This window comes from Carcharodon carcharias (genome assembly GCF_017639515.1).
Source record: "Carcharodon carcharias isolate sCarCar2 chromosome 35 unlocalized genomic scaffold, sCarCar2.pri SUPER_35_unloc_13, whole genome shotgun sequence".
NCBI classification, from domain to species: Eukaryota; Metazoa; Chordata; class Chondrichthyes; order Lamniformes; family Lamnidae; genus Carcharodon; species Carcharodon carcharias.
Genome location: NW_024470705.1, coordinates 189,440 through 215,833, shown reverse-complemented (window position 1 = coordinate 215,833; position 26,394 = coordinate 189,440). Strand labels below are relative to the sequence as shown.

The 26,394-nt window shown below is 54.8% G+C and overlaps 1 protein-coding gene across 1 annotated transcript in view; it reads left to right on the top strand.

Moving 5' to 3' along the window:
- fam50a (family with sequence similarity 50 member A) overlaps positions 1 to 26,394 on the top strand; it is a 99,853-nt gene that overhangs the window by 37,786 nt on the left and 35,673 nt on the right. The window contains exons 2-3 of the mRNA XM_041181388.1: positions 10,187 to 10,271; positions 11,514 to 11,613. Coding sequence (XP_041037322.1) covers positions 10,187 to 10,271; positions 11,514 to 11,613 — 185 coding nt within the window. The remainder of the gene's footprint in view (positions 1 to 10,186; positions 10,272 to 11,513; positions 11,614 to 26,394) is intronic.

Genomic DNA, 26,394 nt, shown 5'->3' with positions numbered 1-26,394 from the left:
ACCCTACAACCCTCCCTATCCTGTAACCTCCTCCAGCCCCTACAACCCTCCCGATCTTTGTAAGCTCCTCCAGCCCCTACAACCCTCCCTATCTCTGCAAACTCCTCCAGCTCCTCCAACCCTCCCTATATCTGTAAACTCCTCCAGCCCCTACAACCTTACCTATCTCTGTAACCTCCTCCAGCCCTTACAACCCAACCTTCTCTCTAACCTCCTCCAGCCCCTACAGCCCTCCCTATCTCTGTAAACCATTCCAGGCCCTACAACCCCCCCATCTCTGTAACCTCCCCCATTCCCTACACCCCTCCTTATCTCTGTAACCTCCTCCAGCCCCTACAACCCTCCCTATCCCTGTAACCTCCTCCAGCCCCTACAACCCTCCCTATCCTGTAACCTCCTCCAGGACCTAAAACCCTCCCTATCCCTGTAACCTCCTCCAGCCCCTACAACCCTCTCTATCTCTGTAAACTCCTCCAGCCCCTACAACCTTACCTATCTCTGTAACCTCCTCCAGCCCTTACAACCCAACCTTCTCTCTAACCTCCTCCAGCCCCTACAAACCTCCCTATCTCTGTAACCTCCTCCAGCCCCTACAACCCTCCCTATCTCTGTGAACATTTCCAGCCCCTACAATCCACCCTATCTCTGTAACCTCCAGACCCTACAGCCCTCTCTATCTCTGTAACCTCCTCCAGCCCCTACAACCCTCCCTATCTCTGTAAACTCCTCCAGCCACTACAACCGACTCTATCTCTGTAACCTCCAACATCCCCTACAACCCTCCCTATCTCTATAACCTCCTCCAAACCCTACAACCCTCCCTACCTCTGTAACCTCCTCCAGCCCCAACAAACCTCCCTATCTCTGTAACCTACTCCAGCCCCTACAACCCCCCCATCTCTGTAACCTCCCCCAGTCCCTACACGCCTCCCTATCTCTGCAACCTCCTCCAGTCCCTACACCCCTCCCTATCTATGTAACCTCTTCCAGCCCCTACAACTCTGCCTAGTTCTGCAACCTCCTCCAGCCCATACAACCATCCCAATACCTGTAACCTCCTCCAGCCACTACAACCCTCCCTATCTCTGTAACCTACTCCTGCCCCTACCAACCACCCTGTCTCTGTAACCTCCTCCAGGCCATACCACCCTCCCTCTCTCTGTAACCACGTCCAGCCCCTACAACCCACCCTATCTCTGTAACATCCTCCAGACCCTACAACCCTCCCTATCTCTGTAACCTCCTCCAGTCCCTACAATCCTCCCTATCCCTGTAACCTCCTCCAGCTCATACAACCCTCCCTGTCTCTGCACCCTCCTCCAGGCGCTACACCCCACCCTATCTCTGTAACCTCCTCCAGCCCCTACAACCCTCCCTATTGCTGTAACCTCCTCCAGCCCCTCCAAAACCTCCCTATCTCTGTAACCTCCTCCAGCCCCTTCAACCCTCCCGATCTTTGTAAGCTCCTCCAGCCCCTACAACCCTCCCTATCTCTGCAAACTCCTCCAGCTCCTCCAACCCTCCCTATATCTGTAAACTCCTCCAGCCCCTACAACCTTACCTATCTCTGTAACCTCCTCCAGCCCTTACAACCCAACCTTCTCTCTAACCTCCTCCAGCCCCTACAGCCCTCCCTATCTCTGTAAACCATTCCAGGCCCTACAACCCCCCCATCTCTGTAACCTACCCCATTCCCTACACCCTCCCTATATCTGTAACCTCCTCCAGCCCCTACAAACCTCCCTAACTCTGTAAACCATTCCAGGCCCTACAACCCCCCCATCTCTGTAACCTCCCCCATTCCCTACACCCCTCCTTATCTCTGTAACCTCCTCCAGCCCCTACAACCCTCCCTATCCCTGTAACCTCCTCCAGCCCCTACAACCCTCCCTATCCTGTAACCTCCTCCAGCACCTAAAACCCTCCCTATCCCTGTAACCTCCTCCAGCCCCTACAACCCTCTCTATCTCTGTAAACTCCTCCAGCCCCTACAACCTTACCTATCTCTGTAACCTCCTCCAGTCCTTACAACCCAACCTTCTCTCTAACCTCCTCCAGCCCCTACAACCCTCCCTATCTCTGTAACCTCCTCCAGCCCCTACAAACCTCCCTATCTCTGTAACCTCCTCCAGCCCCTACAACCCTCCATATCTCTGTGAACATTTCCAGCCCCTACAATCCACCTTATCTCTGTAACCTCCAGACCCTACAGCCCTCTCTATCTCTGTAACCTCCTCCAGCCCCAACAAACCTCCCTATCTCTGTAACCTACTCCAGCCCCTACAACCCCCCCATCTCTGTAACCTCCCCCAGTCCCTACACGCCTCCCTATCTCTGCAACCTCCTCCAGTCCCTACACCCCTCCCTATCTATGTAACCTCTTCCAGCCCCTACAACTCTGCCTAGTTCTGCAACCTCCTCCAGCCCATACAACCATCCCAATACCTGTAACCTCCTCCAGCCACTACAACCCTCCCTATCTCTGTAACCTACTCCTGCCCCTACCAACCACCCTATCTCTGTAACCTCCTCCAGTCCCTACAGCCCTCCCTATCTCTGTAAAATCCTCCGGGCCCTACGCCACTCCCTACCTCTGTAACCCACTCAAGGCCCTACAACCCTCCCTATCTCTGTAACCTAATCCATCCCATACAACCCCACCCTTTCTCTGTAACCTGCTCCAGCCCCTACAACCCCTCCCTTTCTCTGTAACCTCCTCCAGCCCTACAACCCTCCCTATCTCTGTAATCCCCTCCAGCCCCTACAACCCTCCCTATCTCTGTAATCTCCTACAGTCCATACACCCCTCCCTATCTGTTACCTCCTCCAGCAGCTACAACCCTCCCTATCTCTGTAAACTCCTCCAGCTCCTTCAACCCTCTCTATCTCTCTAACCTCCTCCAGCCCCTACAAGCCTCCCTATCTCCGTAACCTCCCCCAGTCCCTACACCCCTCCCTGTCTCTGTAACCACCTCCAGCCTCTACAGCCATCTCTATCTCTCCAACCGCCTCCAGCCCCCATAACCGTCCCTATCTCTGCAACCTCCTCCAGTCACTACACCCCTCCCTATCTTTGGAACCTCCTCCAGTCCCTACACCCCTCCCTATCTCTGCAATCTCTTCCAGTCCCTACACCACTCCCAATCTCTGCAACTTCTTCCAGTCTCTACACCCCTCCCTATCTCTATAACCTCCTCCAGGCTCTACATCTCACCCTATCTCTGTAACCTACTCCTTCCCCTACAACACTCCCTATTTGTATAACCTCTTCCAGCCCCTACAACCCTCCCTACCTGTGTAACCTCCCCCAGTCTCTATACCCCTCCCTACCTCTGTAACCTCCCCAAGTCCCTACACCCCTCCCTATCTCTGTAACCTCCTCCAGCCCGTACAACACTCCCTATCTCTGTAACGTCATCCAGTGCATATAACCCTCCCTATCCCAGTAACCTCCTGCAGCTCATACAACCCTCGCTATCTATGCAACCTCCTCCAGTCCCTATAACACTCACGATCTCTGCAACCTCCTCCAGTCACTACACCTCTCGCTCTCTCTGCAACCTCCTCCAGTCCCTACACCCCTCCCTATCTCTGCAACCTCCTCCAGCCCTACAACCCACCCTATCTCTGTAATATCCTCCAGCCCCTACAACCCTCCCTATCTCTGTAACCTCCTCCAGACCCTACAACCCTCCCTATATCTGTAATCTCCTCCAGCCCCTACAACCCTCGTTATCTCTGTAAGCGCCCACAGTCCCTACACCCCTCCCCATCTCTATAACCTCTTCCAGCCCCTACAACCCTCCCTATCTCTGTAATCTTTTCCAGTCCATACACCCCTCCCTATCTCTGCTACCTCCTCCAGCACCTACAACCCTCCCTATCTCTGTCAGTTCCTCCAGCTCCTTCAACCCTCCCTATCTCTGTAACCTCTTCCAGGCCCTACAACCCTCCCTATAACTGTAACCTCCTCCAGCTCATACAACCCTCCCTATCTCTGCACCCTCCTCCAATCTTTACACCCCTCCCTATTTCTGCAACCTCCTCCAGTCCCTACACCCCTCCCTATCTCTGTAACCTTCTCCAGCACCTACAACCCTCCCTATCTCTGTAACCTCCTCCAGCCCCTACAGCCCACCCTATTGCTGTAACCTCCTCCAGCCCCTACAACCCTCCCTATCTCTGTTACCTCATCCAGCTCATACAACCCTCCCTATCTCTGTAACCTCCTCCAGCCCCTTCAAGCCTCCCGATCTCTGTAATCTCCTACAGCCCCTACATCCCTCCCTATCTCTGCAAACTCCTCCAGCCCCTACAACCCTCCCTATCTCTGTAACCTCCTGCAGCCCCTACAACCTTCCCTATCTCTGTAAACTCCTCCAGCCTTTGCAACCCAACCTTCTCTCTAACCTCCTCCAGCCCCTACAACCCACCCTATCTCTGTAATCTCCTGCAGCCCCTACAACCTTCCCTACATCTGTAACCTCCTCCAGACCCTACAAACCTCCCTATCTCTGCAACGTACTTCAGTCCCTACAACCCCCCCTATCTCTGTAACCTCCCCCATTCCCTACACCCTTCCGTATCTCTGTAACTTCCTCCAGCCCCTACAACCCTCCCTATCTCTGCAACCTCCTCCAGTCCCTACACCCCTCCCTATCTCTGCACTCTCCTCCAATCCCGACACTCCTCATCATCTCTGCATCCTCCTCCAGTCCCTACACCACTCCCTATCACTATAACCTCCTCCTGTCTCTACACCCTTCCCTATCTCTGTAACCTCCTCCAGCCCCTACAATCCTCCCTATCTCTGTAACCTCCTCCAGCCCCTACAACCCTCCCTATCTCTGTAACCTTCTCCAGCCACTACAACCCTCCCTATCTCTGTAACCTCCTCCAGCCCCTACAACCCTCCCTATCTCCGTAACCTGCCCCAGTCCCTACACCCCTCCCTATCTCTGCAATCTCTTCCAGTCCCTACACCACTCCCAATCTCTGCAAACTCTTCCAGTCCCTACACCACTCCCTATCTCTATAACCTCCTTCAGTCCCTACACCCTTCCCTATCTCTATAACCTCCTCCAGGCTCTACAACTCACCCTATCTCTGTAACCTACTCCTGCCCCTACAACACTCCCTATTTGTATAACCTCTTCCAGCCCCTACAACCCTCCCTACCTCTGTAACCTCCCCCAATCCCTATACCCCTCCCTACCTCTGTAACCTCTCCCAGTCCCTGCACCCCTCCCTATCTCTGTAAACTCCTCCAGCCCGTACAACACTCCGTATATCTGTAACATCGTCCAGTGCATATAACCCTCCCTATCCCAGTAACCTCTTCCAGCTCATACAACCCTCGCTATCTATGCAACCTCCTCCAGTCCCTACAATACTCACGATCTCTGCAAACTCCTCCAGTCCCTACAACCCTCTCTATCTCTGCAACCTCCTCCAGCCCATACAACCATCCCTATCCCTGTAACCTCCTCCAGTCACTACAACCCTCCCTATCTATGTAACCTACTGCTGCCCCTACCACCCACCCTATCTCTGTAACCTCCTCCAGCCCCTACAACCCTCCCTATCTCTGTAAACTCCTCCTGGCCCTATGCCACTCCCTACCTCTATAACCCACTCCAGCCCCTACAAACCTCCCTATCTCTGTAACCTACTCCATCCCTTACAACCCCTCCCTTTCTCTGTAACCTGCTCCAGCTGCTACAACCCCTCCCTTTTTTCTGTAACCTCCTCCAGCCCTACAACCCTCCCTATCTCTGTAATCCCCTCCAGCCCCTACAACCTTCCCTTTCTCTGTAATCTCCTACAGTCCATACACCCCTCCCTAGATCTGTTACCTCCTCCAGTCGCTAAACCCCACCCTATCTCTGTAACCTCCTCCAGCTCCTTCAACCCTCCCTATCTCTGTAACCTCCTCCAGTACCTACAACCCTCCCTATCCCTGTAACCTCCTCCAGCTCATACAACCCTCCCTGTCTCTGCACCCTCCTCCAGTCCCTACACCCCTCCCTATCTCTGCAACCTCCTCCAGTCGCTACACCCCACCCTATATCTGTAACCTCCTCCAGCCCCTACAACCCTCCCTATCTCTGTAATCCCCTCCAGACCCTACAACCTTCCCTATCTCTGTAATCTCCTACAGTCCATACACCCCTCCCTCGATCGGTTTCCTCCTCCAGTCGCTAAACCCCACCCTATCTCTGTAACCTCCTCCAGCCCCTACACCCCTCCCTATCTCTACAATCTCTTCCAGTCCCTACACCACTCCCAATCTCTGCAACCTCTTCCAGTCCCTACAGCCCACCCTATCTCTATAACCTCCTTCAGTCCCTACACCCTTCCCTATCTCTATAACCTCCTCCAGGCTCTACAACTCACCCTATCTCTGTAACCTACTCCTTCCCCTACAACACTCCCTATTTGTATAACCTCTTCCAGCCCCTACAACCCTCCCTATCTCTGTAACCTCCTCCAGCCCCTACAGCCCTCCCTATTGCCGTAACCTCCTCCAGCCCCTACAACCCTCCCTATCTCTGTAACCTCCTCCTGCCCCTTCAAGCCTCCCGATCTCTGTAATCTCCTACAGCCCCTACATCCCTCCCTATCTCTGCAAACTCCTCCAGCCCCTACAACCCTCCCTATCTCTGTAACCTCCTGCAGCCCCTACAACCTTCCCTATCTCTGTAAACTCCTCCAGCCTTTGCAACCCAACCTTCTCTCTAACCTCCTCCAGCCCCTACAACCCTCCCTATGTCTGTAACCTCCTGCAGCCCCTACAACCTTCCCTACCTCTGTAACCTCCTCCAGACCCTACAAACCTCCCTATCTCTGCAACCTACTCCAGTCCCTACAACCCCCCCATCTCTGTAACCTCCCCCATTCCCTACACCCTTCCGTATCTCTGTAACTTCCTCCAGCCCCTACAACCCTCCCTATCTCTGCAACCTCCTCCAGTCCCTACACCCCTCCCTATCTCTGCACTCTCCTCCAATCCCGACACTCCTCCACATCTCTGCATCCTCCTCCAGTCCCTACACCCTTCCCTATCACTATAACCTCCTCCTGTCTCTACACCCTTCCCTATATCTGTAACCTCCTCCAGCCCCTACAATCCTCCCTATCTCTGTAACCTCCTCCAGCCCCTACAACCCTCCCTATCTCTGTAACGTTCTCCAGCCTCTACAACCCTACCTATCTCTGTGACCTGCCCCAGTCCCTACACCCCTCCCTATCTCTGCAATCTCTACCTGTCCCTACACCACTCCCAATCTCTGCAACCTCTTCCAGTCCCTACACCACTCCCTATCTCTGTAACCTCCTTCAGTCCCTACACCTTTCCCTATCTCTTTAACCTCCTCCAGGCTCTACAACTCACCCTATCTCTGTAACCTACTCCTGCCCCTACAACACTCGCTATTTGTATAACCTCTTCCAGCTCCTACAACCCTCCCTACCTCTGTAACCTCCCCCAGTCCCTATACCCCTCCCTACCTCTGTGACCTCCCCCAGTCCCTACACCCCTCCCTATCACTATAACCTCCTCCTGTCTCTACACCCTTCCCTATCTCTGTAACCTCCTCCAGCCCCTACAATCCTCCCTATCTCTGTAACCTCCTCCAGCCCCTATTACCCTCACTATTTCTGTAACCTCCTCCAGCTCCTACAAGCCGCCCTATCCCAGTCCCTACACCCCTCCCTATCTCTGCAATCTCTTCCAGTCCCTACACCACTCCCAATCTCTGCAACCTCTTCCAGTCCCTACACCCCTCCCTATCTCTATAACCTCCTTCAGTCCCTACACCCTTCCCTATCTCTATAACCTCCTCCAGGCTCTACAACTCACCCTATCTCTGTAACCTACTCCTGCCCCTACAACACTCCCTATTTGTATAACCTCTTCCAGCCCCTACAACCCTCCCTACCTCTGTAACCTCCCCCAGTCCCTATACCCCTCCCTATCTCTGTAACCTCCTCCAGCCCGTACAGCACTCCCTATATCTGTAACGTCGTCCAGTGCATATAACCCTCCCTATCCCAGTAACCTCCTCCAGCTCATACAACCCTCACTATCTATGCAACCTCCTCCAGTCCCTACAATACTCACGATCTCTGCAAACTCCTCCAATCCCTACAACCCTCTCTATCTCTGCAACATCCTCCAGCCCATACAACCATCCCTATCCCTGTAACCTCCTCCAGTCACTACAACCCTCCCTATCTATGTAACCTACTCCTGCCCCTACCACCCACCCTATCTCTGTAACCTCCTCCAGCCCCTACAACCCTCCCTATCTCCGTAAACTCCTCCTGGCCTACGCCACTCCCTACCTCTATAAGCCACTCCAGCCCCTACAAACCTCCCTATCTCTGTAACCTACTCCATCCCCTACAACCCCTCCCTTTCTCTGTAACCTGCTCCAGCCGCTACAACCCCTCCCTTTCTCTGTAACCTCCTCCAGCCCTACAACCCTCCCAATCTCTGTAATCCCCTCCAGCCCCTACAACCCTCCCTATCTCTGTAATCTCCTACAGTCCATACACCCCTCCCTAGATCCGTTACCTCCTCCTGTCGCTACACCCCACCCTATCTCTGTAAACTCCTCCAGCCCCTACAACCCTCCCTATCTCTGTAAACTCCTCCAGCTCCTTCAACCCTCCCTATCTCTGTAACCTCCTCCAGTCGCTACAACCCTCCATATCCCTGTAACCTCCTCCAGCCCCTTCAACCCTCCCGATCTTTGTAAGCTCCTCCAGCCCCTACAACCCTCCCTATCTCTGCAAACTCCTCCAGCCCCTACAACCTTACCTATCTCTGTAACCTCCTCCAACCCTTACAACCCAACCTTCTCTCTAACCTCCTCCAGCCCCTACAAACCTTCCTATCTCTGTAACCTCCTCCAGACCCTACAACCCTCTCTATCCTGTAACCTCCTCCAGCCCCTACAACCCTCCCTATCGCTATAAACGTCCACAGTCACTACACCCCTCCTTATCTCTGTAACCTCCTCCAGCCCCTACAACCCTCCCTATCTCTATAACTTCCTTCAGCCCCTACCACCCTCCCTACATCTGTAACCTCCTCCAGCCCCTACAACCCTCTCTATTTCTGTAACCTCCTCCACACCTACAACCCTCCCTATCTCTGTAATGTCCTCCAGCCCATACAACCCTACCTATCTCTGTAACTTCCTCCAGCCCCTACACCCCTCCCTATGTATGTAACCTCCTCCAGTCCCTACAACCATCCCTATCCCTGTAACCTTCTCCAGATCATACAACCCTCCCTATCTCTGCAACCTCCTCCAGTCCCTACACTTCTCCCTATCTCTGTAACCTCCCCCACCCCCTCCCTATCTATGCAAACTCTTGCAGCCCCTACAACTCTCCCTATCTCTGTAACCTTCTCCAGCCCCTACAACCCACCCTATCTCTGTAACCTCCTCCAGACCCTACAACCCTCCCTAACTCTCCTCCAGCCCCTACAACCCTTCCTATCTCTGTAGCCTCCTCCAGCCCCTACAACCCTCCCTATCTCTGTAAGCTCCTCCAGCCCCTACAACCCTCTCTATCTCTGTAACCTCCTCCAGCCCCTACACCCTCCCTATCTATTTAACCTTCTCCAGCCCCTACACCCCTCCCTATCTCTGCCACGTCCTCCAGTCCCTACACCCCTCCCTATCTCTGTAACCTCCTCCAGTCCCTACAACCCTCCCTATCTCTGTAACCTCTTCCAGCCCCTACAACCCTCCCTATCTCTGTAACCTCCTCCAGCCCCTACACCCCTCCCTATCTATTTAACCGCCTCCAGTTTCTACAACCTCCCTACCTCTGTAACCTCCTCCAACCCCTGCAACCCTTCCTATCTCTGGAACCACCTCCAGCCCCTACACCCTCCCTATCTCTGTAACCTCCTCCAGCCCCTACACCCCTCCCTATCTTTGTAACCTCCTCCAGCCCTGACAACCCTCCCTAGCTCTGTAACCTCCTCCAGCTCCAAGAACCCTCCCTATCTTTGTAACCTCGTCTCTCTCACTCTCTAAAATTTTGCTGTACCTTTCTGGAAAGCTGCTCATTCCTTGAGGAAGCGAGGCCTGGTAATGGGGGACCTGCTTCTGATTGCATGATTTTCTGTTCTTTAACACCTCTCGTTTCCTGTTCCTCTTTGCAGGAAAATCTGGTGAAGTCTAATATTGACAAAAAGTTCTCAGCCCACTACGATGCGGTGGAGGCAGAACTCAAGTCCAGCACCGTCGGTAAGAGCAATTACAGCATGGGCTTAGATACAGAGTAAAGCTCCCTCTACACCATCCCCATCAAACACTCCGAGGACAGGTACAGCACGGGGTTAGATACAGAGTAAAGCTCCCTCTACACCATCCCCATCAAACACTCCGAGGACAGGTACAGCACGGGGTTAGATACAGAGTAAAGCTCCCTCTACACTGTCCCCATCAAACACTCCCAGGACAGGTACAGCACGGGGTTAGATACAGAGTAAAGCTCCCTCTACACTGTCCCCATCAAACACTCCCAGGACAGGTACAGCACGGGGTTAGATACAGAGTAAATCTCCCTCTACACTGTCCCCATCAAACACTCCCAGGACAGGTACAGCACGGGGTTAGATACAGAGTAAATCTCCCTCTACACCGTCCCCATCAAACACTCCCAGGACAGGTACAGCACGGGGTTAGATACAGAGTAAATCTCCCTCTACACCGTCCCCACCAAACACTCCCAGGACAGTTACAGCACGGGGTTAGATACAGAGTAAAGCTCCCTCTACACCGTCCCCATCAAACACTCCCAGAACAGGGACAGCATGGTGTTAGATACAGAATAAATCTCCCTCTACACTGTCCCCATCAAACACTCTCAGGACAGATAAAGCACGGGGTTAGATACAGAGTAAAGCTCCCTCTACACTGTCCCCATCAAACACTCCCAGGACAGGTACAGCACGGGCTTAGATACAGAGTAAACTCCCTCTTCACTGTCCCCATCAAACACTCCCAGGACAGGTACAGCACGGGCTTAGATACAGTGTAAACTCCCTCTATACTGTCCCCATCAAACACTCCCAGGACAGGTACGGGGTTAGGAAGAGACTTGATCCATTAGATCTTGTCTGACCTGTGACCTACTGCCATCCACCTGCACTACTTACCAACCCACCCTTCCCACCCCCTCCATATCCTTTAATACCCTTTGGTTAACAAAAATCTCTCAGATTTAAAACTAACTGAACCGGCATCGATGGCCGTTTGTTGGGGGGGAGAGAGTTCCAAACTCCGACCACCCTTTGTGCATCGGTGCCTTTCCTCATTTCGCTCCTGAAGGGTCTGCCTCTCGATTTGAGACTCCGCCGCTTAGTCCTCGTCTCCGCAGCCAGCCCACCACGTGCGTTGGGCCGTGTCCTGTCCTGTCGCACCCCTGTTTGACACCGTGATGCACTGGGGCCATGTCTGACGGTGTTTGTGTGTGTGTGTCTGCAGGTCTGGTCACCCTGAATGACATGAAGGCCAAACAGGAGGCCCTTGTGAAGGAGCGGGAAAAGCAACTGGCCAAGAAAGAACAGTCAAAGGAGCTGCTTCTGTGAGTACTCACCCTGATAATTACCTGCCGTGTTGTTTAACCTGACTGTTCAACGCATTCCTGGCCAACCTCCGAAAGCCCCAGCTCATTCCAAACTCTGTTGACCCCTGCCCCCTGACTCGCTCACCCATCACACACACCCCCCCCCCACCCCACACCATTGGCCCGAACTGCAACGCCTCCATTTTAAGATGCTCATCCCCGATTTCAGTTCCCTCCAGGGCGCTCGGTCCCCCTCCGAAATGCCGGCGCTCCTCCTCCAGTCCTCGGGGGTCGGGTCGGTGGATGCGCGAGCGGCCAGGATTGGGGGGAGGGCCGAGATCTCCGGGGGGCTGTAGGGGCTGGAGGAGGTGATGCAGTTTGGGGAGCAAGGGGACAGACGGGCCACGGTGTTGTTCCTCCTACATTTGGGCTGTGAGCAGACTTCACCAATATTTATACTGAACCTGCGAAGCTCTCAGAGCTCATCAAATGCCAAAGACAGGGAGAAAGAGAGAGAGAGAGGGAGGGAAAAATGGGGACAAATAGAGAGAGAGAAAGAGGGACAGAGGGATAGAGAGAAAAAGAGGGACAAAGAAAGAGAGAGAAATGGGGACTAATAGAGAGAGAAAGAGGGGGAGAGAGAGAGAGAAAGAGGGACAAAGAGAGAAAGAGAGGGAGAGAGAAATGGGGACAAATAGAGAGAGAGAAAGAGGGAGAGAAAGAGGGATAGAGAGAGAAAGAGGGACAAGAGAGAGAGAGAAATGGGGACTAATAGAGAGAGAAAGAGGGGGAGAGAGAGAGAGAAAGAGGGACAAAGAGAGAGAGAGAAAGAGAGGGAGAGAGAAATGGGGACAAATAGAGAGAGAGAAAGAGGGACAGAGGGATAGAGAGAGAAAGAGGGACAAAGAGAGAGAAAGAGGGACAAAGAGAGAGAGAAATGGGGACTAATAGAGAGAGAGAAAAAGAGGGGGAGAGAGAGAGAAAAAGAGGGGGAGAGAGAGAGAGAAAGGGGGACAAAGAGAGAAAGAGGGACAGAGAGAGAGAGGGAGAGAGAAATGGGGACAAATAGAGAGAGAGAAAGAGGGACAGAGGGATAGAGAGAGAAAGAGGGACAGAGGGATAGAGAGAGAAAGAGGGACAGAGGGATAGAGAGAGAAAGAGGGACAGAGGGATAGAGAGAGAAAGAGGGACAAAGAGAGAGAGAGAAAAAGGGACAAAGAGAGAGAGAGAAAGAGGGACAAAGAGAGAGAGAGAAATGCGGACTAATAGAGAGAGAGAAAGAGGGGGAGAGAGAGAAAGTGGGACAAAGCGAGAAAGAGGGACAAAGAGAGAGAGAGACAGAGGGAGAGAGATAGGAAGGGGGACAGAGAGAGAGGAAGGGGGACAGAGAGAGAGGAAGAGGGACAAAGAGAGAGGGAGAGAAAGAAGGAGAAAAAGAGGGACAGAGAGCGGGAGGGAAAGAGGGACAAAGAGAGAGAGGGAGAGAAAGAGGGTCCGACAGAGAGAGAAAGCGGGACTGACAGAGAGAGAATGAAGGACAAAGAGATAGAGAAAAAGTGGGACAGACAGAGAGAGAGAGAAAGAGGGAGAGAGAAAGAGGGACAGACAGCGAGAGATGGAGGGACAAAGAGAGATTGAGAGAGAACAGGGACAAAGAGACAAAGAGGGACAGAGAGAGAGAGAAAGAGGGATACAGAGAGAGACAGAGAGCGAGAAAGAGGGACAGACAGGGAGAAAGGAGGACAAAGAGAGGGAAAGAGGCACAGCGAGGGAGAGTGTGAGAAAGAAGGACAGCGAGGGAGAGTGTGAGAAACAGAGAGAGTGAGGGAGAGAGAGAGTGACAAAGAAGGAGAGAGAAAGAGTGACAAAGAAGGAGAGAGAAAGAGTGACAAAGAAGGAGAGAGAAAGCGGGACGGAGCGAGAGAGAAAGCGGGACGGAGAGAGAGAAAGAGGTTCAGAGAGAAAGAGAAAGCGCGAGAGAAAGAGGGACAGAGAGAGAGAGAAAGATGGACAGAGAGAGAGAGAGAGAGAGAAAAAGAGAGAGCACGAGAGAGAGAAAGGGACAGACTGCGAGAGATAGAAGGACGAAGAGAGATTAAGAGAGAACGGGGGACAAAGAGGGACGGAGAGAGATAGAAAGAGGGACAGAGAGAAAGAGGGACAAAGAGAGAGAGGGACAGAGGGAGAGGGAGAGAGGAAGCAGGGACAGAGCGAGGAAGAGGGGTCAGAGAGTAAGGAAGAGGGGACAGAGAGAGAGAGATGAAGAGGGGACAGGGAGAAAGCAAGAAAGAGGGGCAGAGAGAGAACAAGAAAGAGGGACAGGAAGAGAGAGTGAGAAAGAGGGGACAGAGAGAGAGTGAGGAAGAGGGGACAGAGAGAGAGAGAGTGAGGAAGAGGGGACAGAGAGAGAGAGTGAGGAAGAGGGGACAGAGAGAGAGAGAGATGAAGAGGGGACAGGGAGAGAGAGAGATGAAGAGGGGACAGGGAGAGAGAGAGATGAAGAGGGGACAGGGAGAGAGAGAGATGAAGAGGGGACAGGGAGAGAGAGAGATGAAGAGGGGACAGGGAGAGAGAGAGATGAAGAGGGGACAGGGAGAGAGAGAGATGAAGAGGGGACAGGGAGAGACAGATGAAGAGGGGACAGGGAGAGAGAGAGATGAAGAGGGGACAGGGAGAGAGAGAGATGAAGAGGGGACAGGGAGAGAGAGAGATGAAGAGGGGACAGGGAGAGAGAGAGATGAAGAGGGGACAGGGAGAGAGAGAGATGAAGAGGAGACAGGGAGAGAGAGTGAGGAAGAGGGGACAGGGAGAGAGAGTGAGGAAGAGGGGACAGGGAGAGAGAGTGAGAAAGAGGGGACAGGGAGAGAGAGTGAGGAAGAGGGGACAGGGAGAGAGAGTGAGGAAGAGGGGACAGGGAGAGAGAGTGAGGAAGAGGGGACAGGGAGAGAGAGTGAGGAAGAGGGGACAGAGAGAGAGAGAGTGAGGAAGAGGGGACAGAGAGAGAGAGTGAGGAAGAGGGGACAGAGAGAGAGAGTGAGGAAGAGGGGTCAGAGAGAGAGAGTGAGGAAGAGGGGACAGAGAGAGAGAGTGAGGAAGAGGGGACAGAGAGAGAGAGTGAGGAAGAGGGGACAGAGAGAGAGAGAGTGAGGAAGAGGGGACAGAGAGAGAGAGTGAGGAAGAGGGGACAGAGAGAGAGAGTGAGGAAGAGGAGACAGAGAGAGAGTGAGGAAGAGGGGACAGAAAGGGAGAGTGAGGAAGAGGAGACAGAGAGAGAAAAAGGGACTGACAGCAAGAGATGGACGGACAAAGAGAGTTTGAGAGAGAACGGGGGACAAGGAGAAAGAAGGAAGGACAGCGAGAGACAGATAGAAAGAGAGAGAGGGTCAGACAGAGAGAGAAAGATAGAGGGACAAAGAGAGAGAGAGAACAGGGGACAAAGAGAGACAAAGAAAGAGGGACAAAGAGAGAAAGGGACAGACTGGGAGAGAGAGGGAAAGCGGGACAAAGAGCGAGAAAGAGGGACAGAGAGAGAGATAAAGAGGGAGAAAGAGAGAGAGATAAAGAGAGAGGGAGAAAGAGAGAGAGAGAAAGAGGGACCGAGAGAGAGAGAGAGAAAGAGGGACCGAGTGAGAGAGAGAGAGAAAGAGGGACCGAGAGAGAGAGAGAGAAAGAGGGACCGAGTGAGAGAGAGAGAGAAAGAGGGACCGAGTGAGAGTGAGAGAGAGAGAGAGAAAGAGGGACCGAGTGAGAGAGAGAGAGAAAGAGGGACAGAGTGAGAGAGAGAGTAAGAGGGACAAAGGGAGAGGGAGAGAAAGAGGGACAAAGGGAGAGGGAGAGAAAGAGGGACAAAGGGAGAGAGAGGGACAAAGGGAGAGGGAGAGAGAGGGACAAAGAAAGAAAGAGAAAGAGGGACAGAGAGAGAGAGATGAATAGGGGACAGAGACAGAGAGAGAGAGATGAATAGGGGACAGAGAGAGAGAGAGAGATGAATAGGGGACAGAGAGAGAGAGAGATGAATAGGGGACAGAGAGAGAGATGGATGAATAGGAGACAGAGAGAGAGATGGATGAATAGGGGACAGAGAGAGAGATGAATAGGGGACAGAGAGAGAGATGAATAGGGGACAGAGAGAGAGATGAATAGGGGACAGAGAGAGAGATGAATAGGGGACAGAGAGAGAGATGAATAGGGGACAGAGAGAGAGATGAATAGGGGACAGAGAGAGAGATGAATAGGGGACAGAGAGAGAGATGAATAGGGGACAGAGAGAGAGATGAATAGGGGACAGAGAGAGAGATGAATAGGGGACAGAGAGATAGATGAATAGGAGATAGAGAGAGTGAAGAAGAGGGGACAGAGAGAGAGATGGATGAATAGGGGGACAGAGAGAGAGATGGATGAATAGGGGACAGAGAGAGAGATGAATAGGAGATAGAGAGAGTGAAGAAGAGGGGACAGAGAGAGAGAGAGATGAAGAGGGGACAGAGAGAGAGAGATGAAGAGGGGACAGAGAGAGAGAGATGAAGAGGGGACAGAGAGAGAGAGATGAAGAGGGGACAGAGAGAGAGAGATGAAGAGGGGACAGAGGGAGAGATTAAGAGAGGACAGAGAGAGAGATGTAGAGGAGACAGAGAGAGAGATGTAGAGGGGACAGAGAGAGAGATGTAGAGGGGACAGAGAGAGAGATGTAGAGGGGACAGAGAGAGAGAGAGATGTAGAGGGGACAGAGAGAGAGAGATGAAGAGGGGACAGAGAGAGAGAGAGAGAGATGAAGAGGGGACAGAGAGAGAGAGAGATGAAGAGGGGACAGAGAGAGAGAGAGATGAAGAGGGGACAGAGAGAGAGAGAGATGAAGAGGGGACAGAGAGAGAGAGAGATGAATAGGGGACAGAGAGAGAGAGAGATGAATAGGGAACAGAGAGAGAGAGAGACAGACAGAGAAAGGGAAAGACGGACAAAGAGGGAGAGAGAAAGAGGGACAGACAGCAAGAGATAGAGGCACAAAGAGTTTGAGAGAGAACGGGGGACAAAGAGAGAGAATGAAAGAGGGACAGAGAGATAAATAGACAGAAAGAGAGGGACAGAGAGAGAGAAAGTGGGACAAACAGGAAGAGAAAACGAGGGACAAAGAGAGACAAAGAGAGAAAGAGGGACAGACGGAGAGAAAGAGGGACAGACGGAGAGAAAGAGGGACAGACGGAGAGAAAGAGGGACAGAGAGAGAGAGAAAGAGGGACAGAAAAAGGGACAGAAAGAGAGAGAGGGACAAAGAGAGAGACAGACGTACAAAGGGAGAAAGAGAGAGAGAGACAGACTGACAAAGGGAGAGAGAGAGGAAGCAGAGACAGGGAGAGAGAGGGACAGGGAGAGCGAGGAAGAGGGGTCAGAGAGCGAGGAAGAGGGGTCAGAGAGACAGAGAGAGAGAGATGAATAGGGGACAGAGCGAGAGAGAGATGAATAGGGGACAGAGCGAGAGAGAGATGAATAGGGGACAGAGCGAGAGAGAGATGAATAGGGGACAGAGCGAGAGAGAGATGAATAGGGGACAGAGCGAGAGAGAGATGAATAGGGGACAGAGCGAGAGAGAGATAAATAGGGGACAGAGAGAGAGATGAATAGGGGACAGAGAGAGAGATGAATAGGGGACAGAGAGAGAGATGAATAGGGGACAGAGAGAGAGATGAATAGGGGACAGAGAGATGAATAGGGGACAGAGAGAGAGAGAGATGAATAGGGGACAGAGAGAGAGAGAGAGATGAATAGGGGCAGAGAGAGAGAGAGAGATGAATAGGGGACAGAGAGAGAGAGAGAGATGAATAGGGGACAGAGAGAGAGAGAGATGAATAGGGGACAGAGAGAGAGAGAGAAATGAATAGGGGACAGAGAGAGAGAGATGAATAGGATACAGAGAGAGATGAATAGGATACAGAGAGAGAGAGTTGAATAGGATACAGAGAGAGAGAGTTGAATAGGATACAGAGAGAGAGAGTTGAATAGGATACAGAGAGAGAGAGATGAATAGGGGACAGAGAGAGAGGGAGATGGATGAATACGGGACAGAGAGAGAGAGAGAGAGATGAATAGGGGACAGAGAGAGAGAGAGATGAATAGGGGAGAGAGAGAGAGAGAGAGATGAATAGGGGAGAGAGAGAGAGAGAGAGAGATGAATAGGGGACAGAGAGAGAGATGAATAGGGGACAGAGAGAGAGATGAATAGGGGACAGAGAGAGAGATGAATAGGGGACAGAGAGAGAGATGAATAGGGGACAGAGAGAGATGAATAGGAGATAGAGAGAGTGAAGAAGAGGGGACAGAGAGAGAGATAGAGATGAAGAGGGGGAGAGAGAGATGAAGAGGGGACAGAGAGAGAGAGATGAAGAGGGGACAGAGAGAGAGAGAGAGATGAAGAGGGGACAGAGAGAGAGAGAGAGAGATGAAGAGGGGACAGAGAGTGGGGTGATGAAAAGGGGACAGAGAGAGATGAAGAGGGACAGAGGGGGAGAGAGATGAAGAGGGACAGAGGGGGAGAGAGATGAAGAGGGGACAGAGAGAGAGAGAGTGAGGAAGAGGGGACAGAGAGAGAGTGAGGAAGAGGGGACAGAGAGAGAGTGAGGAAGAGGGGACAGAGAGAGAGTGAGGAAGAGGGGACAGAGAGAGAGTGAGGAAGAGGGGACAGAGAGAGAGAGTGAGGAAGAGGGGACAGAGAGAGAGTGAGGAAGAGGGGACAGAGAGAGAGTGAGGAAGAGGGGACAGAGAGAGAGTGAGGAAGAGGGGACAGAGAGAGAGTGAGGAAGAGGGGACAGAGAGAGAGAGTGAGGAAGAGGGGACAGAGAGAGAGTGAGGAAGAGGGGACAGAGAGAGAGTGAGGAAGAGGGGACAGAGAGAGAGTGAGGAAGAGGGGACAGAGAGAGAGTGAGGAAGAGGGGACAGAGAGTGAGGAAAAGGGGACAAAAAGGCAGGGTGAGAGAGAGGAAGAGGGAACAGAGAGAGAGAGAGACAGACAGAGAGAAGGAAAGAGGGACAAAGAGGGAGAGAGAAAGAGGGACAGAGAGAGAGATAGAAAGAGGGACAGAAAGAGGGACAAAGAGAGAGAGAGAGAAAGAGGGACAGAGAGAGAGAGAGAAAGAGGGACAGAGGGACAGAAAGAGGGACAGAAAGAGGGACAAAGAGAGAGAGACAGAGAGAGGGACAGAGAGAGGGACAGAGAGAGGGACAGAGAGAGGGACAGAGAGAGGGACAGAGAGAGGGACAGAGAGAGGGACAGAGAGAGGGACAGAGAGAGAGACAGAAAGAGGGACAAAGAGAGAAAGAGAAAGAGGGACAGAGAGAGAGACAGAAAGAGGGACAGACAGAGAGAGAGAGAGAGAGAGGGACAAAAAGAGAGACAGAAGGAGGGACAGAGAGAGAGAGAGACAGAAGGAGGGACAGAGAGAGAGAGACAGAAAGAGGGACAAAGAGAGAGACAGAAAGAGGGACAGAGAGAGAGACACAGAAAGAGGGACAGACAGAGAGAGAGAGAGTGGGACAGAAAGAGAGACAGAAGGAGGGACAGAGAGAGAGAGACAGAAAGAGGGACAAAGAGAGAGAGAGAAAGAGGGACAAAGAGAGAGGGGGACAGTGAGAGAGGGAGGAGGGGGACAGTGAGAGAGGGGGGAGGGGGTCAGTGAGAGAGGGTGAAGGGGTCAGTGAGAGAGGGGGGAGGGGATCAGTGAGAGAGGGGGGAGGGGGTCAGTGAGAGAGGGGGGAGGGGGTCAGTGAGAGAGGGGGGAGGGGGTCAGTGAGAGAGGGGGAGGGGGTCAGTGACGGGGGGAGGAGCTTAGTGAGGGGCGGTCAGTGAGCGAGGGGGTGGGGGACAGTGAGCGAGGGGTGGGGGGCAGTGAGCGAGGGGTGGGGGGCAGTGAGCGAGGGGGTGGGGGACAGTGAGCGAGGGGTGGGGGGCAGTGAGCGAGGGGTGGGGGACAGTGAGAGAGGGGGGAGGGGGTCAGTGACGGGAGGAGGGGGACAGTGAGAGAGGGGGAGGGGGACAGTGAGAGAGAGGGGAGGGGGACAGTGAGGGAGGGGGGAGGGGGACAGTGAGAGAGGGGGGAGGGGGTCAGTGAGAGAGGGGGGAGGGGGTCAGTGAGAGAGGGGGGAGGGGGTCAGTGAGAGAGGGGGAGGGGGACAGTGAGAGAGGGGGAGGGGGTCAGTGAGAGAGGGGGGAGGGGGTCAGTGAGAGAGAGGGGAGGGGGACAGTGAGAGAGGGGGGAGGGGGTCAGTGAGAGAGGGGGGAGGGGGTCAGTGAGAGAGGGGGAGGGGGGACAGTGAGAGAGGGGGGAGGGGGTCAGTGAGAGAGGGGGGAGGGGGGACAGTGAGAGAGGGGGGAGGGGGGTCAGTGAGAGAGGGCGGGGGGGGGTCAGTGAGAGAGGGCGGGGGGGTCAGTGAGAGAGGGGGAGGGGGACAGTGAGAGAGGGGGAGGGGGACAGTGAGAGAGGGGGGGAGGGGGTCAGTGAGAGAGGGGAAGAGGGGACAGTGAGGGAGGGGGACAGTGAGAGAGGGGGGAGGGGGGACAGTGAGAGAGGGGGGAGGGGGACAGTGAGAGAGGGGGGAGGGGGTCAGTGAGGGAGGGGGAGGGGGACAGTGAGGGAGGGGGGAGGGGGTCAGTGAGAGAGGGGGACAGTGAGAGAGGGGGGAGGGGGACAGTGAGAGAGGGGGGAGGGGGGACAGTGAGAGAGGGGGGAGGGGGACAGTGAGAGAGGGGGGAGGGGGACAGTGAGGGAGGGGGGAGGGGGTCAGTGAGAGAGGGGGAGGGGGTCAGTGAGAGAGGGGGGAGGGGGACAGTGAGAGAGGGGGAGGGGGTCAGTGAGAGAGGGGGGAGGGGGTCAGTGAGAGAGGGGGGAGGGGGGACAGTGAGAGAGGGGGGAGGGGGACAGTGAGAGAGGGGGGAGGGGGACAGTGAGAGAGGGGGGGAGGGGGACAGTGAGGGAGGGGGGAGGGGGTCAGTGAGAGAGGGGGAGGGGGACAGTGAGGGAGGGGGGAGGGGGACAGTGAGAGAGGGGGGAGGGGGACAGTGAGAGAGGGGGGAGGGGGACAGTGAGAGAGGGGGGAGGGGGACAGTGAGAGAGGGGGGAGGGGGACAGTGAGGGAGGGGGGAGGGGGTCAGTGAGAGAGGGGGAGGGGGACAGTGAGGGAGGGGGGAGGGGGACAGTGAGAGAGGGGGGAGGGGGTCAGTGAGAGAGGGGGGAGGGGTAAAGTGAGAGAGGGGGAGGGGGTCAGTGAGGGAGGGGGGAGGGGGACAGTGAGAGAGGGGGGGACAGTGAGAGAGGGGAGGGGGACAGAGAGAGTGAGGGGAAGAGGGGACAGAGAGAGTGAGGGGAAGAGGGGACAGAGAGAGAGAGGGGAAGAGGGGACAGAGAGAGTGAGGGGAAGAGGGGACAGAGAGAGAGGGGAAGAGGGGACAGAGAGAGTGAGGAGAAGAGGGGACAGAGAGAGTGAGGGGAAGAGGGGACAGAGAGAGTGAGGGGAAGAGGGGACAGAGAGAGTGAGGGGAAGAGGGGACAGAGAGAGAGAGGAAGAGGGGACAGAGAGAGTGAGGGGAAGAGGGGACAGAGAGAGTGAGGGGAAGAGGGGACAGAGAGAGAGGGGGGAAGAGGGGACAGAGAGAGAGAGGAAGAGGGGACAGAGAGAGTGAGGGGAAGAGGGGACAGAGAGAGTGAGGGGAAGAGGGGACAGAGAGAGTGAGGGGAAGAGGGGACAGAGAGAGTGAGGGGAAGAGGGGACAGAGAGAGAGGGGGGAAGAGGGGACAGAGAGAGAGAGGGGAAGAGGGGACAGAGAGAGAGAGGGGAAGAGGGGACAGAGAGAGAGAGGGGAGGAGGGGACAGAGAGAGGGGGAAGAGGGGACAGAGAGAGAGAGGGGAAGAGGGGACAGAGAGAGAGAGGGGAGGAGGGGACAGAGAGAGAGGGGGGAGGAGGGGACAGAGAGAGGGGAAGAGGGGACAGAGAGAGAGGGGGAAGAGGGGACAGAGAGAGAGAGGGGAAGAGGGGACAGAGAGAGAGAGGAAGAGGGGACAGAGAGAGAGGGGGGAAGAGGGGACAGAGAGAGAGAGGAAGAGGGGACAGAGAGAGAGAGGAAGAGGGGACAGAGAGAGAGGGGGGAAGAGGGGACAGAGAGAGAGAGGAAGAGGGGACAGAGAGAGGGGGGAAGAGGGGACAGAGAGAGGGGGGAAGAGGGGACAGAGAGGGGGGAAGAGGGGACAGAGAGAGGGGGAAGAGGGGACAGAGAGAGGGGGAAGAGGGGACAGAGAGAGGGGGAAGAGGGGACAGAGAGAGAGGGGGGAAGAGGGGACAGAGAGAGAGGGGGGAAGAGGGGACAGAGAGAGAGAGGGGGGAAGAGGGGACAGAGAGAGGGGGGAAGACGGGACAGTGAGAGAGAGGAGGGACGGAGAGAGAGGGGGAGGAGGGGACAGAGAGAGAGGGGGGAAGAGGGGGCAGAGAGAGAGGGGAAGAGGGGACAGAGAGAGTGAGGGGAAGAGGGGGCAGAGAGAGTGAGGGGAAGAGGGGACAGAGAGAGAGAGGGGAAGAGGGGACAGAGAGAGAGAGGGGAAGAGGGGACAGAGAGAGAGAGGGGAAGAGGGGGCAGAGAGAGAGAGGGGAAGAGGGGACAGAGAGAGAGGGGGGAAGAGGGGACAGAGAGAGGGGGAAGAGGGGACAGAGAGAGGGGGAAGAGGGGACAGAGAGAGAGAGGGGGAAGAGGGGTCAGAGAGAGGGGGAAGAGGGGTCAGAGAGAGGGGGGAAGAGGGGTCAGAGAGAGGGGGGAAGACGGGACAGTGAGAGAGAGGAGGGACGGAGAGAGAGGGGGAGGAGGGGACAGAGAGAGAGGGGGGAAGAGGGGGCAGAGGGAGAGGGGAAGAGGGGACAGAGAGAGTGAGGGGAAGAGGGGACAGAGAGAGTGAGGGGAAGAGGGGACAGAGAGAGAGAGGGGAAGAGGGGGCAGAGAGAGAGGGGAAGAGGGGACAGAGAGAGTGAGGGGAAGAGGGGACAGAGAGAGTGAGGGGAAGAGGGGACAGAGAGAGTGAGGGGAAGAGGGGACAGAGAGAGTGAGGGGAAGAGGGGACAGAGAGAGAGAGGGGAAGAGGGGACAGAGAGAGAGAGGAAGAGGGGACAGAGAGAGTGAGGGGAAGAGGGGACAGAGAGAGAGAGGGGAAGAGGGGGCAGAGAGAGAGAGGGGAAGAGGGGACAGAGAGAGAGGGGAAGAGGGGACAGAGAGAGTGAGGGGAAGAGGGGACAGAGAGAGTGAGGGGAAGAGGGGACAGAGAGAGTGAGGGGAAGAGGGGACAGAGAGAGAGGGGAAGAGGGGACAGAGAGAGTGAGTGGAAGAGGGGACAGAGAGAGTGAGGGGAAGAGGGGACAGAGAGAGAGAGGGGAAGAGGGGACAGAGAGAGAGAGGGGAAGAGGGGACAGAGAGAGAGGGGAAGGGGGGGACAGAGAGAGTGAGGGGAAGAGGGGACAGAGAGAGTGAGGGGAAGAGGGGACAGAGAGAGAGGGGAAGGGGGGGACAGAGATAGATGGGGGAGGAGGGGACAGAGAGAGAGAGAGAGGAAGAGGGAACAGGGAGTCAGAAAGAGGGGAAGAGAGAGAGATGGGGGAGGAGAAATGGAAATATAAAGGAGAGTTGATGTTCCCTTTTATTTGCGCTGCTTTCTGGCTGCCGTCCTGCTGTTTTATGACTCAGCTGCAGAGGGCATCGAGAGACCGGAGAAAGAGCTGTATTACAGCAGACTAGCCTGTGCTGAGTGACTGCGAGAGCACTGTGCACCTCCCAGTGGCTCTCAGGCATAAATCTTTCACTCTGATCCGCTTTGATGCCACTGGAGTACTGCTCACCACCACCCCACCCCACCCCCCCTCCCCCCCCCACTGCTGTGTCTAACTCCTCTCTCAGGAACCATTTGGTCTCACAGCTTCTCTCCCACCCTCCTCGACAGCTTGCGAACACACTGACTTCTCCGAATGTGCAGTCGTTCCCAATGCAAGCGCCAGCCCACGAGTGTTATTGGCCTTTGCAAAAGGTTACACCAATTTGAGGTTTTCGTTAGCACCTCACTGGGGTGTGTGCCTTTTTGCACAGTGCTCCTTGTTTCAGGCGCCCTGAGTGGGGGGGGGGGGTGCCAAGAGGAGGCATTACAAAAGTGTTAACTGGTCTTGTTTGTGGAACCATGGAGTCTGCGAATTGGCTGCTTATATAACGTTAGTGTTCCCCCCCCACCGCCTTCCTCTGTCTCACTGCCCCCCTTGCTCTGTCTCACTGCCCCCCTTCCTCTGTCTCACTGCCCCCCTTCCTCTGTCTCACTGCCCCCCTTGCTCTGTCTCACTGCCCCCCTTGCTCTGTCTCACTGCCCCCCTTGCTCTGTCTCACTGCCCCCCTTCCTCTGTCTCACTGCCCCCCTTGCTCTGTCTCACTGCCCCCCTTGCTCTGTCTCACTGCCCCCCTTGCTCTGTCTCACTGCCCCCCATCCTCTGTCTCACTGCCCCCCATCCTCTGTCTCACTGCCCCCCATCCTCTGTCTCACTGTCCCCCTTGCTCTGTCTCTATGCCCCCCATCCTCTGTCTCTCTGCCCCCCATCCTCTGTCTCTCTGCCCCCCATCCTCTGTCTCTCTGCCCCCCATCCTCTGTCTCTCTGCCCCCCATCCTCTGTCTCTCTGCCCCCCATCCTCTGTCTCTCTGCCCCCCATCCTCTGTCTCTCTGCCCCCCATCCTCTGTCTCACTGCCCCCCTTGCTCTGTCTCACTGCCCCCCTTGCTCTGTCTCACTGCCCCCTTCCTTTTTCTCTCTCGCACCCTCGGTCCCCATCGCTCGCTCCCTCTCTCCGTCGCTCCGTCTCTTTCCATCACGCTCTGTCTCTCTCTCCGTCGCTCTGTCTGTTTCTCTCCATCGCGCTCTCTCTCTTTCTCTCCATCGTGTGCTCTCTCTTTCTCTCCATCGCGCTCTGTCTCTTTCTCTCCATCGCGCTCTGTCTCTTTCTCTCCATCACGCTCTCTCTCTTTCTCTCCATCGTGCACTCTGTCTCTTTCTCTCCATCGCGCTCTGTCTCTTTCTCTCCATCGCGCTCTGTCTTTTTCTCTCCATCACGCTCTCTCTTTCTCTCCATCACGCTCTCTCTTTCTCACCATCGCGCTCTCTCTCTTTCTCACCATCGCGCTCTCTCTCTTTCTCACCATCGCGCTCTCTCTCTTTCTCACCATCGCGCTCTCTCTTTCTCACCATCGCGCTCTCTCTCTTTCTCACCATCGCGATCTCTCTCTTTCTCTCCATCGCGCTCTCTCTCTTTCTCACCATCGCGCTCTCTCTCTTTCTCACCATCGCGCTCTCTCTCTTTCTCACCATCGCGCTCTCTCTCTTTCTCACCATCGCGCTCTCTCTCTTTCTCACCATCGCGCTCTCTCTCTTTCTCACCATCGCGCTCTCTCTCTTTCTCTCCATCGCACTCTCTCTCTTTCTCTCCATCGCGCTCTCTCTCTTTCTCTCCATCGCGCTCTCTCTTTCTCTCCATTGCGCTCTCTCTCTTTCTCTCCATCACTCTCTATCGTTCTCTTGTTCTATCTCTCTCCATCGTTCTTTCTCTCTGTCTTATATTCTCCGTCTCTCACTCTCCCTGTCTCTCTCTCTCTCCCTGTCTGTCTCTCTCTCTCTCCCTGTCTGTCTCTGTCTCTCTCCCTGCCTGTCTGTCTCTCTCCCTGTCTGTCTCTCTCCCTGTTTCTCTGTCTCCCTGTCTCTCTCTCTCTCTCTCTCCCTATCTCTCTCTCTCTCTCTCTCTCTCTCTCTCTGTCTCTCCCTGTCTCTCCCTCTCTCCTGGTCTGTCTCTCTCTCTCTCACTGTCTCTCTCTCACTGTCTCTCTCTCTCTCTCTCTCAGCCTCCTTCACCTCGAACTCTCACTCTGTGTCACCTTCCCCAATTTCTCTTTTATCTCTCTCTCTGTCTGCAGTTCTTCCATCTCTCTGCACTCCCACTTTGTCTCTCCTCCCTCTCTCCCTGCCTCACCCTCCAGGATTCAGCCTCTAACACTCCCCAGAAACAATAGCAATGCAACTGATTGGTCCTGTTGCCCATATTGCCAGTGACAGAACCTGTTGCCAGGCTACAGCGTATGAATGACTGAATAAAAGTTTCAGCGAGCCAACGGTTTGAGAATGGGAAGTTGCTGCCACACAGCCTGTGTGATGCTGATAATTGATTGCATCTGATTGGGATCTTCATAAGAGCTGTCGAAAGAGAGAGAGAGTGTCTGTGTGTCTGTGTGTGTGTGTGGATGTGTATGTCTGTCTGTGAGTCTGTCTGTGTGTGTGTCTTGGTGTGTATGTCTGTGTGTCTGTCTGTGGGTGTGTGGGTGGGTGTGTGTGGGTGGGTGTGTGTGTCTGTGGGTGTGTGTCTGTGGGTGTGTGTGTGTGGGTGTGTGTGTCTGTGGGTGTGTGTGTCTGTGTGTGGGTGTGTCTGTGGGTGTGTCTGTGGGTCTGTCAGTCTGTGGGTGTGTGTGTCTGTCTATGGGTGGGTGTGGGTGTGTCCGTGTCTGCCTGTGGGTGTGTCTGTGTCTGTCTGTGGGTGTGTCTGTGGGTGTGTGTGTGTGTGTGTGGGTGTGTGCGTCTGTCTGGGGAGAACAAGTGTGTACATGCACGTGGTGGTGTGGGGTTCAGAGTGTGTGTGGGTGTGAGTGGGTGTTGGGGAATGAGTGAGTGTGTGTATGTGGGGTGAGGGGGAGTGTGTGAGTGGTGGGGGGAGTGTGTGAGTAGGGGGGAGAGTGTGTGTGTGTGTGAGTAGGGGGGAGAG